Source organism: Hyperolius riggenbachi, chromosome 9 (assembly GCF_040937935.1).
Source record: "Hyperolius riggenbachi isolate aHypRig1 chromosome 9, aHypRig1.pri, whole genome shotgun sequence".
Lineage (NCBI taxonomy): Eukaryota > Metazoa > Chordata > Amphibia > Anura > Hyperoliidae > Hyperolius > Hyperolius riggenbachi.
Window position 1 is genome coordinate 282,599,042 of NC_090654.1, and position 19,369 is coordinate 282,618,410.

Here is a 19,369-nt window from a genome sequence, read left to right on the forward strand (position 1 = left end):
GCAGATCTCCCTGACAGAATGATTTTTTTCAGGTTTTAGGGTCTGAATGAGTGGAAAAAAATTGCACCTCTTTTAGACCCTAAAATCTGGAAAGAATCAGACCGCCAAGGAGGTTAAAGGACACATCCGAGGACTTTAAAAATAAAAAAAAATCCACTTACCTGGGGCCTCCAGCCTCTGCCAGCCATCCTGCAGCTCCGCTCCACGCTGGTGGTCCGGGATACCCTCTGGCGCAAGATGCCCACTGTGCCTGTGCAACCGGCTCTCAGAGTCGCGCTGACATCATCCGGACCTGCACCTGCGCAGAACAGCCCGGATGACGTCAGTGCGACTCGGTGAGCCGGACAGTGGAACGCAGGAAGATACCGACCTGGCGAGGTCAGCATCTGCACCGGAAGAGGACCAGGAGCCACCGGAGCTGCAGCGAGGGCACAGGACGGCTGCCAGGGGCTGGAGGAAGCCCGAGGTAAGTGGATTTCTTTTTTTTAGTTCCTTGGACCTTCCCTTTAACATTGCAAAGCGTACTGAAAAAGGGAAGGTCAGAAATGCCGACTACAGATTCCACAGATTTCTGAGGAGTCTTTTTTTTTGCATCCTCTGATTGTCCAAATACTTCCAAAACAAACTGCTCACTCTCAGACTCTTCACTCCTCCTCAGGGCTGGTGCTTCCTATCTACCAAAACAGACAAGAAAATCCAAATTTTGATTCAGCGGAAAATCAATCGGACGACTGATTTCATAATCGTTCGTAATTGATTGTGCCAACGGAGGTTATTTACAACCAATCTGATCAGAATTATCTGATTGCTCAGACGATTGTTCGCTAGAAATCAGACCACTAGGGGGTCACCTTTAGCCCAATCGGAGAATGGAGAATTTTTCTGCAGGTAATCGGAAAACCACTAAAGTTTTGGCCAATCGCACGACTCAGGAATACTTGGCAGTGACTGCAACAGGGGAAACGGATATATTGCCTGCCCACACACTGCACACCAATAAACAATGTATTTCATCATGAAATCCACTGGAAACTGACCCAGCACCGCAGTCTCAGCCTGCCCCCTCCCCCTCGGCAAGTCACATGTGACCCTGACGAGACACCTGGCCCTCCTCCTGTGTCTGGCGTCTGTGTTGCCACGGCGAGCGCCTGTACCATGCCTCATGTATTGACGTCACTCACCACTACATATATACGTGTGTGTGTGTGGGGGGGAGATTGGCCAGGGGTCTGTCAGCCATCAGACGATGTTACCGCTGCACATCTATTGGAGCCCTTGCGACAGAGATTTCCCAGCAGGCCCGATAGATCAGTGGTCATGTGGAGGCATAAATCTCTGCCAGATTCCCTCGATGATGTCTGGAATCTGCAATCTCGATTGGGGTGGGGTTTGTCTGCATAACATTGTTTTACCAACACACACTGCCATGTAACCTGGCTGGACTGATTTGCCGATTTGTATTGTCCATGTGACCCGGGGACGGCCATCTTGTTCTATGCAAACGTTGAAATTTACATTGCCTGCAAAGAGTTTGCCTTCTTAAAACAGAAGGTACCGTATTTTCCGGTGTATAAGACGACCCCCCAACTTTTCCAGTTCAAATAAAGAGTTTGAGATATACTTGACGTATAAGACTACCCCTCTTCCAACGCACATCAAATAAAAATTAAAAAATGATCATATACGGGTGCTATGCATGAACAGACACAGGTGCTGTACTGTATGTGGTACCCAGTATATAACACTATACAGGGGATTGACTGGTTGGATTGGTCAACTCTCCCTCTCCCTAAGTGGATTGGTCAGCTCTCCCTGTCTGTTTATCAGAGCGGTATGGAATAGATCGCTGTGTGAACATAAACACGCCTCTTTCCCCTGTCTGGCCCCGCCCTTGTATCTTATTTACCTCCTTCTCCGCCTCTCAGATCTTGCACGTGTGCCTGCGCCGCTTCACTACAGTCCTCAGCAGCGAGAACTGAGAGGCGGTAACAGGATAGGGCGGGCCAGATGGGTGGAAGAGGCGTGTTTTATGGTAACAGCGCAATCTCTTTCTTCATATCTTGGGCGTCCCAGACCTTGCAGCTAGAGCGATGAGCTCCCCCCAGCATAATCACCAGCACCCGGTAATTGAAAAACAGCATGTCGCGTACAAGCATCTGGTATCAGCACCGCTGATAAGACGACCCCTGACTTTTCAGAAGATTTTTAAGGGTTAAAAAGTAGTTTTATATGCCACAATATACAATGCAATTATTCAGATTGGAGTGAGCGCTGAGGTTTCCCACAATGCATAACTGCTGAATATGGAAAATCCTCCTTTGTTGTCTCTGGAAGCTAGCCACACCTCCAGATCCGCTGGAATGCAATGATGTGTCAGCTTGTTATTTGCACAGAGCCACAATAATCCAACATGCATACAGACTGTTTCGGATTGATTGATCCTCATCAGTGCATGGCATGGATTAATGCGGATCTGTGAGGTAGGTCTGAACTGATGAGGCTGAACTAATCCCAAACAGTCTGTATGCATGTTGGATTAGTGTGGCTCTGTAATATTACCAAGCTGATACATCATTGCATTCCAGTGGATCTGGAGGTGTGGCTAGCTTCCAGGGACAACTAAGGATGATTTGTACAAAGAAAGGGGGGTCCGCTTCAATTTTACGCAAGGTTTATTAGGGACTTATCTCAAAATAGCATTACAAACACAATGCTGACATGTTTCGGACCTAAACTGGTCCTTAGTCATAGCAAATTTGCATATTAAAGCGGATCCGAGATGAAAAACTAACTATAACAAGTAACTTGTCTATATATTTGATCTAAAGTTTAGATGGTTTACACAGAAAAATCTAGCTGCAAACAGCTTCTATAGAATATGATTATTTCTTCCTGTGACACAAAAACAGCTTCTTCCCCTCAGCAGTAAACTCGCTAAACTCCATAAACTCTCCCCCCGTAGACTTTCTGCCTGTAACCAACCTATTAATGGAGAATTGTGGTTTATGTAAATATATATATATATATATATATATATATATATATATATATATATATATATATATATATATATATATATATATGTAGATTTATGTGTTGTATTGATGTCTATTATGTCCTATGTTCTGATGTCTCAGATGTTTCTATGTATAGGCCCTGTATTCATGTGCCAAGCCCAATTCTGGGCACGACCCAGTCGTGCTTGGCGAAATAAAAGTGATTCTAATTCTGACATGTTGTTTGTAAACATTACACAGAGGCAGGCTTATCTGCATCGTGAGCAAAGAAAACTAATCCCACCTCCTCCTCCCCTCTGCCTCTGAAATCTCTGGCTAGTAATACCTCCCCCTCCTCCTGCCCAGACTGAGCTCCCATGAGCCCTTGCTACTGTCTGAAAGTGCCTTGGCTCTCTGAAAACCTGTGGGCGTGGCTTATTAAAAAGAACCCGAGGTGGGATTCAATTATGTTAGTGGGGCACAGAAGCTGGTTGTGCACACTATCACCAGCCTCTGTTGCCCCATGGTGTGCCTCCAGGACCCCCCTGCGCGCTGCTATACCCTCCGCAGTGCTAGCGACACACAGCGTGTCGCCAGCACAATGTTTACCTATGTAAACATTGTGCTGGCGACACTCTGTGTGTCGCTAGCACTGCGGGGATATAGCAGCGCACAGGGGGGTCCTGGGGGCACATCATGGGGCAACAGAGGCTGGTGATAGTGTGCACAACCAGCTTCTGTGCCCCACTAACATAATTGAATCCCACCTCGGGTTCTCTTTAAGCTTATAGGGAATTAGAGCATTAAAACAAAAACAAAAAAGTATTTGGCTTGAGGAATGCCCTATAAACAATAGGAAAGGAACACAATTATGCAAGAAGTAAAAGTTCATCTCGGATCCACTTTAAGCAGTGATGCATTGTGGGAGATATCATATGCTCACTCCAATCTGAATAATCACAAATACCTTCTGTTTTAAAGTGTAACTGTCGGGCATAAAATCAATTCTTTATTTTTATCTGGTAAACAAGTAATAAGGATTCTAACCAGGCAATCCAAACGTTAAAATCACTATTACTTTTCTTGTTGATAAATGATCATTCCCCAGTTTACCTGACTCTTATTTGGTACACACAAAGGAAGTTGCAGGGCATGCTGGGATGTCCTATTTTGCTTCTCTACTTCCCCCTCAGACTTAACTAATGCAGCCTGATTGGCTGAAGCCTCATTCCCTCCTGTTTTCCCCTCCCACACCTCTGTTCATCTATGATTGGCCAATATTTCTCATGCTGAGACAATGCACTTTCTATAGTGGGGGGTGGGCAAATCAGGCAGAGGAGAGTAAGGGAGAAAATGACATCAGAATTGGCTTCCAAATAGCCACACTTAAAATGGGGAATGCTAAGAAGGATTTTCTCTTTTTTTTACTGTAGAAAAATCACTAAAATCAAAACGTGGACAGTGCGATACATCTGTTATGTACGTAGAGCAAGTATTTATCTACTTATATAAGTGCTTTTTTTCTCAGACAGTATGGCTGACAGCTCCTCTTTAAGAAGGCAAACTTTTTTGTTTTGCATAGCATTTTAGTAAGAGGGCTTTTTGGTCCTTTGTAGCCCCTTTCACACTCCTAGGAGTTCTGGTTCACTAAGAGCTCGCTGGTTATGCTCTTTTCCTGACTTCATTTCATATTATCGCCAGACCAGGGACACACTGACGGGACAAATTGGTTTAATTGTTTATTACAATAACTTAGAATGTCTCTGATGGATCTGGCCGTGAGCTGCCTGGATAAGGACCGGGTTACATTCCGCTGTGCTAGGCTGAGATGGCATTTGGTGAACTTATTGGAAGGTTGTAGGAAGTGGCATGGCGCCCAACATGTAAACGCGACTTAAAAGTCAAACGCCAACTTCCTCGGAGTCATGAATTGTTTCACCACCTCCTCCGTCAGCTGCTTCCTCCTCTCCTGATGGGCGGCGATCATCGGCTGTAACGTTTCTATCAGGATCTTCTTCAGCTCTCCTGTTAGCAGCGCTCCGCTGGAGTAATCCTGAAAAGTAAAGATGATTTATTTCAACGTGGCATTTACTTCTTTAGCAGAAAACCTGATTCTCGAAAGAATTGCACAACACAGCGCGCATAACACAACCGCCGCACTAAGCCACCCCCACAACTGTGCCACTCACATGTGCTACCTGAAGACCGTGTCAAGCCAATGGGCGTGACCACGGCGGCAGCCTCAGGACCGCCTAACGCCAATTGGCGTCAAGTCCTGGGGCTGGCTTCTGCAGGAGAACGTGGCCACGGATGTGCGCGCATCTCCGCTTGGTAGGCGGAGCTCCGCCTTCAGTCTCCCAGGGGTGATCGCGGTGCCGTCTAGTTAGCATAGTACAGTGCTGCGATCTACAGCAGCGCTGTACTGGGGACAGCCGTGTGACACGGCTGTCCCCCTGGGACAATCTGCAGTGAAGGCTGAAGCCTATGACAGCTGATTACGGTGATTGGTTGGCGGGGGGAGGGAGGGGTGTAAAAAAGAAAAACAACAAAAACTAATTTTTATTATAAAAACAATAATATTTATAAAAAAAAAAAAGAAATAAAACACTGGAGCTGTGTGTGTGTGTGTGTGTGCGTGCGTGCGTGTGGGGGGGGGGTGTTCAGCCCCACCAACAGGAAGCTCTGTTGGTGGGGAGAAAAGGGGGGGGGGGCCTAGGGGAATCACTTGTGTGCTGTGTTGTGCAGCCCCTGCAGCGAGCCCTTAAAGGATACCTGAAGTGACATGTGACATGAGATAGATGTGTATGTACAGTTCCTAGCACACAAATAACTAGGCTGTTCTCCTTTTTTCCTTTCTCTGCCTGAAAGAGTTAAATATCAGTGAGGGTCACACTGTAGTCACTTCCTGTCTGAGTCAGCCACTTACATACCTGATATTTAAAGGCTCCTGAGGAAGTGGTTATCTTTGAACCACGCCACGCGTGGAGTGTCTAGCGTGCCTCCCACCGCCCCTATCTCAACACTGCTGGCAATCCAGGGCCCTTTGGTACCGGTGTATGTATAATTATGTACCCCACACGCGTGTGTATCTATGTTTGACTTGCATTACTGATCCTTTATGCAATGTCCATACATCCTTATCCTGAACACTCATATTCTTGAGCATATTGCTTATTTTTTACTCTTTATCTTAGCACTTTTGGCCTTGATGGGGCTCTATAGCATTGCACTTTAATTTTAGTTTTCTGACCCGGATCTGGTATTGCCTTACATTGGGTTCATTTATTGAACCCAATTTTGACAATCTTTGCAGTTTAAGGGCTGATTGTATATTGAGGTGGTGAGGCACATTGATGATTGGTCCACAATTCATGTATTGTGGTGAGTTGCTGCATGTCAGCTGGCTTTTTAAGTGTTTTTATGTATTTTTGCATAGTGTTTAGTAAAGACTGTTTATACTTGGAATGGTGGTGCAGCCTATTTTTCACAAGCCCTCTTTTTCTTCCTTAGTTTCTTGTATGATGTTCATTGTCTTGGAAGCTGCACACCAGTATTATTAAGGAGTGTGGATTACTTCAACTATGCACTGTGTATATTTAAAGGATACCCGAAGTGACGTGTGACATGATGAGATAGACATGTGTATGTACAGTGCCTAGCACACAGATAACTAGGCTGGGTTGCTTTTTTGCTTTCTCTGCCTGAAAGAGTTAAATATCAGGTATGTAAGTGGCTGACTCAGTCCTGACTCAGACAGGAAGTGACTACAGTGTGACCCTCACTGATAAGAAATTTCAACTATAAAAACACTTTCCTAAAAAAAAATTGCTTCTGAGAGCAGGAAAGAGATAAAAAGGGGAATTTCTTATCAGTGAGGGTCACACTGTAGTCACTTCCTGCCTGAGTCAGGACTGAGTCAGCCACTTACATACCAGATATTTAACTCTTTCAGGCAGAGAAAGCAAAAAAGGAACACAGCCTAGTTATTTGTGTGCTAGGCACTGTACATACACATGTCTATCTCATCATGTCACTTCGGGTATCCTTTAAAGTTGCAGTGGCCAATTAAGTAAAAAAATGGCCTGGTCTTTAGGGGGGTTTAACACTGCGGTCCTCAAGTGGTTAAGTATGCGAGGATGTACCTGTGCCCACATACCATATCTGCCACACTAAGCCACCGACCACAACTGTGCCATCCTCACTAAGCCACACCCCATGTGCATACATAAGTATGCACGGATGCAGCTGCATGCATGCACACACACACACACACACACACACACACACACACACACACACACCGCACTAAGCCGCTGCCCATGCTACACCAACCCCCACATCTGCACTGCCCACAAGTGCATTTGTGCATACTTAAAGGGGCATTATGGAAAAATTGATGTTGTTCCATTATCCCCACCACCATCAGTTAATTAATATGGATAGCATACTGTAAATTTCACCACAGAGATTGTGTTAAAAAAAATAGCTCCAAACACCAATTCTTTTCTTCTACACTGATGATCTGTATCACTAAATCAGCTGTTCCTGATGGGGAGACAATGAGCTAGCTATTCCCTGCTCTCTGCTAGCAGCCTTCTGTCTCTCTATGCCACAGCTGATTCATAATGTGGCTCACACACTCTAGAGCTGTGTTGTTGCTTGTCACATGTAACTATAAAGTAACTAAATAAACAGGTTGCTAATTAGTTACTTAGTTACATTATAGCACATATGAGAAGCAACAGCAGGGCTCTAGAGTGTGGGAGCTGCATTATAAATCAGCTGTGGCAGAGAGAGACAGAAGGCTGCTAGCAGTTAGCAAGGAACAGCCAGCCCCGTTGTATCAGCATCAGGAACAGCTGATTTACTAACCATAAAGCTGTGTTGAAGAAAAAAATTAGGTGCTAGGAGCTATTTTTTTTAACACAAGCTCTATGATGAAATTTATGCTGTCCATATCAAATAACTGATGGTGGGGATAATGGAACACCATAAGTTTCACCACAGTGCCCCTTTAAGGATCCACGGAAGCACCTGCTGAAGCGCACCAAAACCACCTCATTGAGCAGCCTACACACTAAGCCGCTACCCACACTAAGGCCACCACCCACAGGTGCTTCTGGGTATGTTCATATAAGATTCCTGGCAGAACAGCTGCTGAATTAACAGTTGCTGCTTGCTAACTTTGCAGCTTCACTGTCATCTGGCTGCAGTGTGCCCAGGGATACTTACAACAGTAGATTAGTATTATAAGATTGTCTTATAAGCTCGCCAAAATACCGCCTCCTCCTACCTGTCTTATTTTCTCCAGCTTCTCATCGTCCTCGAGGAAGAAGGTCAGGTACATGTAGCACACGTCAACCTCACAGTTCCCGCCATACTGCCTGTGTTCTTCTATGGTGTCCTTTCCTCCAGAGAACGCGTGCTTGTTGATCTGGAAGTCAAGAAAGCCTAAGTAAGAATCTAGAAACAAACCAAAAAAAAAAAATATGGATCTGGAACTCAGGAAACTTGAAGTGTCAACTAACTGGCAGGCCTGAGGGCATAACGGGGACTTTGGGAGGTTTTCAGGGGTGTTTGCAGGAAGCAAAATACTCACTCAGCCTCCAGCGACGTCTGGCAGCCTTCCTGCAGCTCCTAGCAGCTTTCCGGCGTCCTCCGTGCACGGCTCCCGGCGAGTCATGTGTCCCTATGTAGGTCAGGTGACACGACAGCTTTCCTGCACGGAGGACACCGGAAAGCCACTAGGAGCCGCAGGAAGGCTGCAAGACGTCGCTGGTGCCAGATACTAGGGACCTAACACTGGCCCGTGGGCCAAATCTGGCCCTCGGAGCCAACAGATTTGGCCTTCGGTGGTTTTCCCACTTTCCCCCTTTTTAGACCACCAGAGAATCTATATTGTAGGGTAAGCGCTAGATCACCAGGGAAGCCATATGGGGAGGGAGGCAGCACTAGATACCAGGGAACTGTATGGGAGAGGAAGGGGACTACTTAAAGGGAACCTTAACTGAGAGTGATATGGCTGTTTCCTGTAAACAATACCAGTTGCCTGGCAGTCCAGCTGATCTTTGTGACTGCAATAGTGGCTGAATCACACCCTGAAACAAGCATGCAGCTAATCCAGTCTGACTTCAGTCAGAGCACCTGATCTGCATGCTTGTTCAGGGGCTGTGGCTAAAAGTATTAGAGACACAGGATCAGCAGGCGATTCAGGCAACTGGTATTATTTTAAAAGGAAAAATCCATATCCTTCTCCGTTTAGGTTCCCTTTAACACCAGGGAACTGTACAGGGGAAAGGAAGAGGGCCACTAGACACCAGGGAACCGTACAGGGGAAGGAGGGGGCTATTAGACATCAGGGAGAGAGGTGGCCACTAGACATTAAGTTTGGCCTGCGACTTGTTCCTAGAGTTCAATTTTGTCCTACTTTGTATGTGAGTTTGACACCCCTGCTGTATAGAGATCTGGGCTTATCTTCCCCAAATGGACCATTAAACGAGTCAAATGGGGAGGGGGGAGCGATAGTCCTGGGTGTGGCCAACTTCCAAACATCACAAACCATTAACCCTTTGCACGCTCACACAGAAACGCATAACAGCTGCAAGGCTGCCGTCTAAAGCGCATCTGTAAAGCAGACCCAAACTCTTGCACAGCATGCGAAGAAAGAAATTCACTGCTCTGTGTTCCGAGTTTGTTTAGCCAGATCAAAGTGTCTAATCAGTTCTTACTAGCAGCATCTGCAGAGGCAGCTCTCCCCATACAGTAAACACTGAGGCTTAAAGAGAACCCGAGGTGGGTTTGAAGATTATTATCTGCATACAGAGGCTGGATCTGCCTATACAGCCCAGCCTCCGTTGCTATCCCAAACCCCACTAAGGTCCCCCTGCACTCTGCAATCCCTCATAAATCACAGCCACGCTGCTGACAAACAGCTTGTCAGAGCTGGCTGTGTTTATCTCTACAGTGTCAGTCTGCTGCTCTCCCCGCCTCCTGCAGAACTCCGGTCCCCGCCTGCATACCTTTCCTCCCTGCTGATTGGAGGGAAGGGACGGGGGCAGGGACCGGAGCTATGCAGGAGGCAGGGGAGCAGCTGAGACTGACACTACAGATGTAAACACAGCCTCACAGCACGGCTGTGATTTATGAGGGATTGCAGAGTGCAGGGGGACCTTAGGAGGGTTTGGGATAGCAACATAGGCTGGGCTGTATAGGCAGATCCAGCCTCTGTATGCAGATAACATTCTTTAAACACACCTCGGGTTCTCTTTAATGCTTTCAGTGCTCCCTGCAAAGTAAAACCAAGTTAAAACTAAAAATTTTTCAGGATTTACGGTACATAATTTGCAATGAAGATTTTGTTTTTTTCCATAAAGGTTATCGTGCTGTGGCTTATCTTTTACAGCAGAGATAAAGTTCTGAGTTAAACAGTACCTAAATTATAAATTAGTTTGCTTTATGCTAGGTACACGTGATGGGATTTTCTGGCAGATTTACTGTCAGATCGATTATTTTCAACAAATCCTATCTGATCTCCGATAATTTTTCGATCGATTTTCCACAAAGGCGAACGGAAAAATCGATCGGAAATAAGATCGGACATGTTGGAAATACTCGATCTGACAGTAAATCTGCCAGAAAATCTCATCACGTGTACCTACCCATAAAACCTAATAAATTGCCAAGATATATTAAATCACACATAATAAAGTAGGATTTTCTCATCCCCAGGGTCTGTATTCCACAAATGGGCTTGAAACCCCTGCCCCTTATCTGAAATCGGGCCCTGGCAGTTTTGTTTTCTTTCCTAGCCCTGGGCACCCAGGGGTATATGGGGGATTAATGTCATGAATCCACCCCCCATGTCCTGCTCCCAGCCCACACCCACTGTGTAAAGGGATGCACCGTATATACTTGAATACAAGTCGATCTTGTGTTTAAATCGACTCCAATATTCATCCCTCTTCAGCTGGAATTATTGACTCAGGTATAAGTCTACCCAGAAAAGGTACTGGCTGCACTTGGGGTTAATGACTGCACTGCATACAGTATTGCAGCCATTAACCCCTCCTTTTCCTTAAAGGGAAGGTTCACGCTGTACATAAAAAAAAAAAAACTGCACTCACCTGGGGCTTCTTCCAGCTCCTGGCAGTCGATCGGTGCCCTCGTAGCAGCTCCTCTCCCTCCGGGCGTCCAGTGGTGAAGAAGCTGACCTAGCGAGGTCAGCTTCCAGGTCGGCTTCTGTGCGCTCCACGGTGGTGGGGGGGGGTCATCGGGTCTCTACTGCGCAGGTGCAGAACTACCGATGACGTCACATACACCACGTGACCCGCGCCGTGTAACGCACCTGACGCCGACCCGGAAGCTGACCTGGCGAGGTCGGCTTCTTCATTGCTGGACGCCGGGAGGGAGAGGAACTGCTACGAGGGCACAGAACAACTGCCAGGACCTGGAAGAAGCCCCAGGTGAGCGCAGTTTGTTTTTTATGTGCAGCGCAGATCTTCCCTTTAAGTGCAGCCAATACCTCCTCCAGGCCCACAAGTGCTGCAATTATTCACTCCCTTTTATGCAGCCCAGTATTTCCCCCCCGCCCCTTTCCTTGTTAATTGTTGTGGCCAAGACTTTCACACCTGAGCTTTCTTGACATTTCCTTTCCTCAAAGTATCACTTAGCGCTGGGTAAATTGCTGCAAATGGGAATGTCACTATTAGTACACACATTACTCAGTGTGCTCAGTGTTGCCTGTGACTCGTGTATAAGTCACCCCGTATACTTTTATGAAGTGAATCAGACCTACATTTCTAGACTTATACTCGAGTATATACAGTAATCAGATCCAGGCAGGTAAGCAGACATCTGGGATAAGAATTATAGCAGGCTGTGTGTCCCCGCTGCCTGGCTCAGCAGAGCAGCTAATCTGTAAACTGTTGCTTATCTTTTAGAGCAGAGAGGAAGTTCTGAGTTCAGTTCCGCTTTAACAAAAAAAAAATCTGCACACCAATGCATTTATGGGAGGATATTGAAGAATAACTTTTTTTTAAAATTAATATTTACTATAATGACCCCAACTGGTAAACGCTGACAATATAAGTGGGCGTGGCTCTGGGTAGGCGGCTCCTTGGGGTTACCTTGGTCTTGATCTGTTTCGGGGTGTCTGTCAGGAAGATGGACGAGTTGGCGTCGCTGGCGCTCATCTTGGTCTGCGCCCCCTGGAGGGCGGGGAAGAACGTGGAGTGCAGCAGGGCCGGTTTGGGGTAATTGATTCTAGGGGCCACATCTCTAGTCATCCTGAAATACGGATCCTGAGACAGAGGAAGAAACGATGGAAGAATCTGCAAGTCAGCACACAGTTCTCACACAAGCTGCATACATTCAAAGACGGGGCCTTTGGACAGTAATTTGGACGCCGGAGATAACTGCTAGTGGAATATCGGTAAAATTACCAACATTCCACTGCTTAATTGCAACAGTTAATATCTGTAATTTTAACATAACCCTACTGTTACACAAGTCCTCCTTCTACCGATGCCCAGCGCTAACTGATCCCCACTCCGCGAAATGCCTGGCCCTAACCAACCGATGTCCAGCCCACAACCGGACACAAAATGCCTAACCTAAAAGTGGATCCGAGATGAACTTTTACTCATTGCATAATTGTGTTCCTTTCCTATTGTTTAGGGCATTTCTCAAGCCAAATACTTTTTTGTTTTTGTTTTAATACTCTAATTCCCTATAAACTAAACAAGCCACGCCCACAGGTTTTCAGAGAGCCAAGGCATTTTCAGACAGTAGCAAGGGCTCATGGGAGCTCAGTCACTAGCCAGAGATGTCAGAGGCAGAGGGGAGGAGGGAGGAGGGGGGGGGGGGGGGATTAGGCTTTTTTGCTCAAGATACAGATAAGCCTGCCTCTGTGTAATGTTTACAAACATGGCTGCTGTCACTGTATCACAGGAAGAAATAATCATATTCTATCAAAGCTATTTGCAGCTACATTTGCTGTGTAAACTATCTAAACTTTAGATAAGATATATAGACAAGTTACTTGTTATAGTTAGTTTTTCATCTCGGATCCGCTTTAAAGTGAACCTGAGGTGAAAATAAACAGATGAGATAAACAATTATATTTATCCTCCTACTCCGAAAAATGACTTTTTTTTTAGATATCCCAGGATTTTATTTTATATTTAAAAATTTAGAAAATAGATTGAATGTTTTGTTGTCTCTGCTCAGTTGCAGTCTATTAAGTGTCCCTAAATGAAAATACATGAACTATATTGATCCTTTTCTCTCTCCCTCTGCTCTCAGAAACATGTAGAAAAATGTATTCTGCCAGGAAAACTTTTATGGCTGTAATTCACTTATCAGTGATGTTTACTATATTCCTGACAAGCTCCTGACAAGACAGAAGCTGTCACTTCCATGCCTAGAAATTAAACCTTTCAGGCAGCAAAATAAAACAAGTAAAACAGTCTGGTTATTAATATGTTTAGTACAGTACATACACGTTTATCTCATCATGTCACATGTCACCTCGGGTACACTTTAAAGGGAACCTAAACTGAGAGGGATATGGATGTTTCCTTTTAAACAATACCAGTTGCCTGGCAGTCCAGCTGATCTCTTTGGCTGCAGTAGTGGCTGAATCACACACCTGAAACAAGCATGCAGCTAATCCAGTCTGACTTCAGTCAGAGCACCTGATCTGCATGCTTGTTGAGGGGCTGTGGCTAAAAGTATTAGAGACACAGGATCAGCAGAAGAGTCAGGCAACTGGTATTATTTTAAAAGGGAAAATACCTATCCTTCTCAGTTTAGGTTCCCTTTAACCGACCGCCCCAATTCCCCACCCCGCGCTGATTTCTGTCGTATGATTGGGCACCGCCATAGGTGCCCATGTTAGTAGCCCGCGATCTTCACTACACAAACGACAGGTACAAATAGTGCTGGCCTAGCCACGCCTCCACGATAGCGAGCCAGTAGCGAGGAGCGTTCTGCACATGTGTGGCTCATAAAGACTTGTGATCACTCATGCGCAGAACGCCCCTGCTACAAGAGCGCGACTGAGGAGGCGTGCAGTCGGGACAGCGCATGCACCCTAGCTCAAGTCCCAGGCCAGGGACGGACTCTTTAACTAGGGTGAGAGCCGCACAAGGGAGGGAACCTGGAGGACACTGAGAGGCCTCGAATACAACAGTGGGTGGATGAAGCCCCAGCTAAGTAAAAATCCCCCCCACCCCATCCCCCCGGGGTGCTTTACGGCAAAACTGTAAATGGGAAGGAAGGAGGGGTGTTTGTGTTCATTTAGGCCATACTTGTCAAACTCCGGCCCGTGGGCCAAATCTGGCCCTCAGAGCTATTAAATTTGGCCCTCAAGTGGTTTCCCCATTTTGCATTATGTTTGGCCCACTCTAGACCACCAGGGAAGATATATTGGAGGTGAAGCCCTAAAACACCAGGGAAGGCATATGGGGAGGAAGGGGAAAGCACTAAGAGGACCACTAGATACCAGGGAACTGTATAGGGGAGGGAGGATTACCACTAGACACCAGGGAACTGTACAGGGGAGGGAGGAGGACCACTAGACACCAGGGAACTGTACAGGGGAGGGAGGAGGACCACTAGACACCAGGGAACTGTACAGGGGAGGGAGGAGGACCACTAGATACCAGGGAACTGTATAGGGGAGGGAGAGGCCTAGAGATATATTAAAATTAAAATATATATAAAATTAAATTCTTAAAAATGCTTGTAAGGCAGTGGTGGACTTGCCTCCTAAAACCAGACACAAAACTGTCAATTTCAAAATGACATAAATGTATTGACATTCTCCCCAAAGTGTTGCAATGCTTTTCGCAGGTATGACCTGCTTCATCAGGCAATAAACAGGGGTATATAACAGTCAATGATCAGGGATGCACCAGGTGGTGGTGACTAGACTGAAGCAAGTATGGAGCGTCGCTGTACCTGGTCGATGGCGCAGGGGATCAGGCACTGGATGTCTCTTCTGCCGTTAAAGATCTCCGGGAAGGAGCTGCTGAAGGACGGGGCGGCCTGGATGGCCGGGAAACTGATCTTCCCTGAAAACACACAATATCAGAATCAATTTATTTGGCCAAGAAAGTTTGCACTTATAAGAAATTTGACTTGGCAGTTGCTTAAAGAGACACTGAAGCGAAAAATAAATGATTTGTATGTGTAGTACAGCTAAGAATTAAAACGTTAGGGACAGAGACATAAGTCTAATATGGTTTCCAGTACAGGAAGAGTTAAGAAACTCCAGGTGTTATCTATGCAAAAGAGCCATTGAGCTTCATAACCTTCAAAGTCGCAGAGAGCTCTGTTTTGTGAAGCTTATTATCTCAACTGTCAGTCACGGTATCTTCTTTTTCTCTGTAGAGGACAGGTCAATAGTTATCTATATCCTGCTCTGTAAAATCATTTAGAACTAGTGAAAAGGCCCGCTCGTTAAAAAACAGGCGCTAGGTCACAGCCGCTACCCCCCCCCCCCGCAATGCGCGCACATACAAGTCCCGCTTGCTCGTTCCCCACCACTGTCTGAAGTATATGCACACAGGGAGCTTCCTTGCTTGGCAGTTGGAAAAAGCTGTTATTTCCCACAATGCAGTGAAAACCTCTGTGAACCACACACAGCAAACTGTCAGATCCGGCCCTGTGTCCTCACTGCCCTGGCTGCGCACATGCTCAGTACAAAAAAGCCAGGGACGCACAAACAGGGAAAGAGGATGAGGCAGGGACAGTTAGGTTTTATTATAGAGGATGCTGAGTAGTGTGTAAACTGCAAATATTTTAAAGGGCCAGCGTGTAGTTAAACTAGCGCAATGTAAAAGTACACTCATGTTCCTCTGCCCCCCTGTACAACACATGGAGAAGCGGCAGCAGCGGCTCACCTCCTCCACAGCTCCCCGTGGCAACTGCAGACTTTTCTTGCACCACGCAGCTCTCCCTAGTGAAGGCCCCTGCTGATGACACAATCAGCAGGAGCTGACAGAAGCCAACACAACTGTGAGTTCAGAACCTCAGTGCTGAGCAGGATTAGGGCAATATCCCTTCCTATAGGGGCGCTAGTATGAGCAGACGTTTGTGGCAGGCCAGCACCGGGGATCTGGACCCCCATCTTACCGATGCAGTCGCTGTCCGTAAAGCCAAATATCCCCTTTACTTGGTTGAAGGTGACGTGCTTCTGGACTCTCACAACATTCTTGTAAAAACCGGAACTCGACCTACAAAAACAAAACAAAAAAAAAAAAAACAGTGTGAGGATCAGCCGCCGGGACATCAGAATTTACAGTGTGATGATCTGCCGCCAGGACAGCAGAATTTACAGTGTGAGGATCTGCCGCCGGGACAGCAGAATTTACAGTGTGAGGATCTGCCGCCAGGACAGCAGAATTTACAGTGTGAGGATCTGCCACTGGGACAGCAGAATTTACAGTGTGAGGATCTGCCACCGGGACAGCAGAATTTACAGTGTGAGGATCTGCCGCCGGGACAGCAGAATTTACAGTGTGAGGATCTGCCACCGGGACAGCAGAATTTACAGTGTGAGGATCTGCCGCCGGGACAGCAGAATTTACAGTGTGAGGATCTGCCGCCGGGACAGCAGAATTTACAATGTGAGGATCTGCCGCCGGGACAGCAGAATTTACAGTGTGAGGATTTGCCGCCTGGACAGCAGAATTTACAGTGTGAGGATCTGCCGCTGGGACATCAGAATTTACAGTGAGGATCTGCCGCCGGGACAGCAGAATTTACAGTGTGAGGATCTGCCGCTGGGACATCAGAATTTACAGTGAGGATCTGCCGCCGGGACATCAGAATTTACAGTGTGAGGATCTGCCGCCGGGACATCAGAATTTACAGTGTGAGGATCTGCCGCCGGGACATCAGAATTTACAGTGTGAGGATCTGCCGCTGGGACAGCAGAATTTACAGTGTGAGGATCTGCTGCCGGGACAGCAGAATTTACAGTGTGAGGATCTGCCGCCGGGACAGCAGAATTTACAGTGTGAGGATCTGCCACCGGGACAGCAGAATTTACAGTGTGAGGATCTGCCGCCGGGACATCAGAATTTACAGTGTGAGGATCTGCCGCCGGGACAGCAGAATTTACAGTGTGAGGATCTGCCGCCGGGACAGCAGAATTTACAGTGTGAGGATCTGCCGCCGGGACAGCAGAATTTACAGTGTGAGGATCTGCCGCCGGGACAGCAGAATTTACAGTGCTGATTTCACCGCCTTGAAAAATGACAGAATGGCTCTGACTTCTCCAGCTGGTCAGATGATACTTGTGTGGTACAACTGTAAGCAGTGCCAAATTTCACATTTTAATATGTAACCTATCACACCCCATAGAACAGACAGATGCTCCTCTCCCCATACTCACCTATTTGGTGCTCGAATGCATCAGCTGCATGTCCTGCAGTCCAGATATTGTGCCTCCGATCCCTGCCTCCCTCAATGGAGTAACACTAAATTGCCCGGCTGTCCTGCCGATCCTCTGCCTCTAGTAATTGTATCCATAGCCCCTGAACAAGCATGCAGCAGATCAGGTGTTTCTGGCTGAAATCGGACTGGATTAGATGCATGCTTGTTTCAGGTGTGTGACATCACTGATGCATGAAAGATAGCAGAACTGCCAAGCAACTGCTATTGTTTAAAAGGAAAAAAAAACACATGGCAGACTCCATATTCCTCTCACTTCAGGACAATATTGTAATGAAACAAAAAAAACACCAGGGCAGGAAGATTCCAGCGACATCATCCGGAGCGAGGACGCGTGCTCAGTGGCTTGCGACATTAAAGTCACAAAAACTGGAAGTGAGCCGCGGCGGGTGAATGGAGGATAGTTTTATCCCGGCACGGGAGCAGGACGTCTGCGCGGGATCGGTAGAAGCCCCAGGTAAGTTAAACCTTACTGCTCTACTCTACTGCTGTCTCTACTGGCTGATACCAGTCATTGCACCAACCTTCTACTAAGCAGCTGATCTTTCTCTGCCAGGATGCATTCGTTTGTCTGGTTAGCTTTATTTCCTGGAGATGCCATTTAGTGCTGCACTGAGGACATCTGCTGGAGGACTGTTGTAATTGCAGTGGATGCAGAAAAATTAGACTCTTTTAAGAGACACTGAAGCGAAAAAAAAATATATGATAGAATGAATTGGTTGTGTACTATGAATAATTACTAGAAGATTAGCAGCAAAGAAAATATTCTCATACTTTTATTTTCAGGTATATAGTGTGTTTTCTAACATTGCATCATTCTATAATATGTGCAGATTACACAACACTCAGCATTCAAAATGATTCTTTCAGAGCAGTCTGTGAAGTAATGACCTCTCCTCTAGCAGAGGAAAAGTAAACAGTTCACTTTAACAGCTGAGATAATAAAAGTCAGATAACAGCCCTCTCCAAGACTAACTTAGGGCTCGTTTCCACTATTGCGGTGCAGAATCGCCTGGATTCCACCGCTGATGAAATAGCATGCGGATGCGATTTTTTTCGCGTTTTTTGCCGCGAATTCGCATAGGTGAGGGTATATGCGAATTTAACCATGTCCCTGCCTGTTTGAAGTTACATTGGTACCTATGCGAATTCGCATGAAAATTCGCATACCATAGCCACATGCGAATTCCCTATTAAATACATTAGCGGCGATTCGCATGCATTCCACTCGCAGGCGAATTCGTTGGCTCTTTTGTGCGTTTTTTTAACGCTGAAAAAAACGCATCTCAACAACGCTACAGTGGAAACAGGCCCATCCACTTGCATTACATGTGCGAAACCGCATGCGTTGGACGCATGCGGATTCGCGATAGTGGAAACGAGCCCTTAGTCGGAGAGCTTAATGGCTTGTTTGCATAGAGATAACAACTGGAGTTTCTCAACTCTTCCTGTACTGGAAACAATTAGATTGATGTATCTGATCTTAATGTTTTATTTCTTAGCTGTGCTACACATACAAATCATAATATCATCATTTTTTTTTCCGCTTCAGTGTCTCTGTATATGCACTTCCACTCGTCACCATGCACTGTACTAGGGACCCGGGATAGTAATAACCGAGACACATGGGCAAACACAATGTGTAGGTTATATCTACAGTAGCACTTTTTATTTTCAAATTCTAATGGCTTATTTTAATTTCAAATTATTATTCCCTTTAAAATGCATATGAAATAGACTTCTTAGCAAAAAAGTACCACTCAAAGAAAACCTAGTTAGTTCCGGAAAAAAAAAAAAAAAAAAGACCATTTCAGAGTGATAAGTAGCAATAAAGTTATTGGCACTGCTGCAGCCAAACAGATCAGCAAGATTCCAGGCAACTGGTATTGTTTAAAAAGAAATAAATATTGCAG

At 46.1% G+C, this 19,369-nt stretch overlaps 1 protein-coding gene across 2 annotated transcripts in view; it reads right to left on the reverse strand.

Annotated features, from left to right (window-relative positions):
- Positions 1-4,722: 4,722 nt before the first annotated feature.
- The window catches only part of WARS1 (tryptophanyl-tRNA synthetase 1), a 44,535-nt gene continuing 29,888 nt past the window's right edge, over positions 4,723-19,369 (reverse strand). For both annotated transcript variants that reach the window (XM_068254695.1, XM_068254696.1), the window contains exons 8-12: positions 16,134-16,234; positions 14,958-15,070; positions 12,122-12,295; positions 8,290-8,430; positions 4,723-5,049 (exon numbers count right to left, since the gene is read on the reverse strand). In XM_068254695.1, the coding sequence (XP_068110796.1) occupies positions 4,891-5,049; positions 8,290-8,430; positions 12,122-12,295; positions 14,958-15,070; positions 16,134-16,234 (688 nt within the window). In that variant the 3' untranslated portion in view covers positions 4,723-4,890. The remainder of the gene's footprint in view (positions 5,050-8,289; positions 8,431-12,121; positions 12,296-14,957; positions 15,071-16,133; positions 16,235-19,369) is intronic.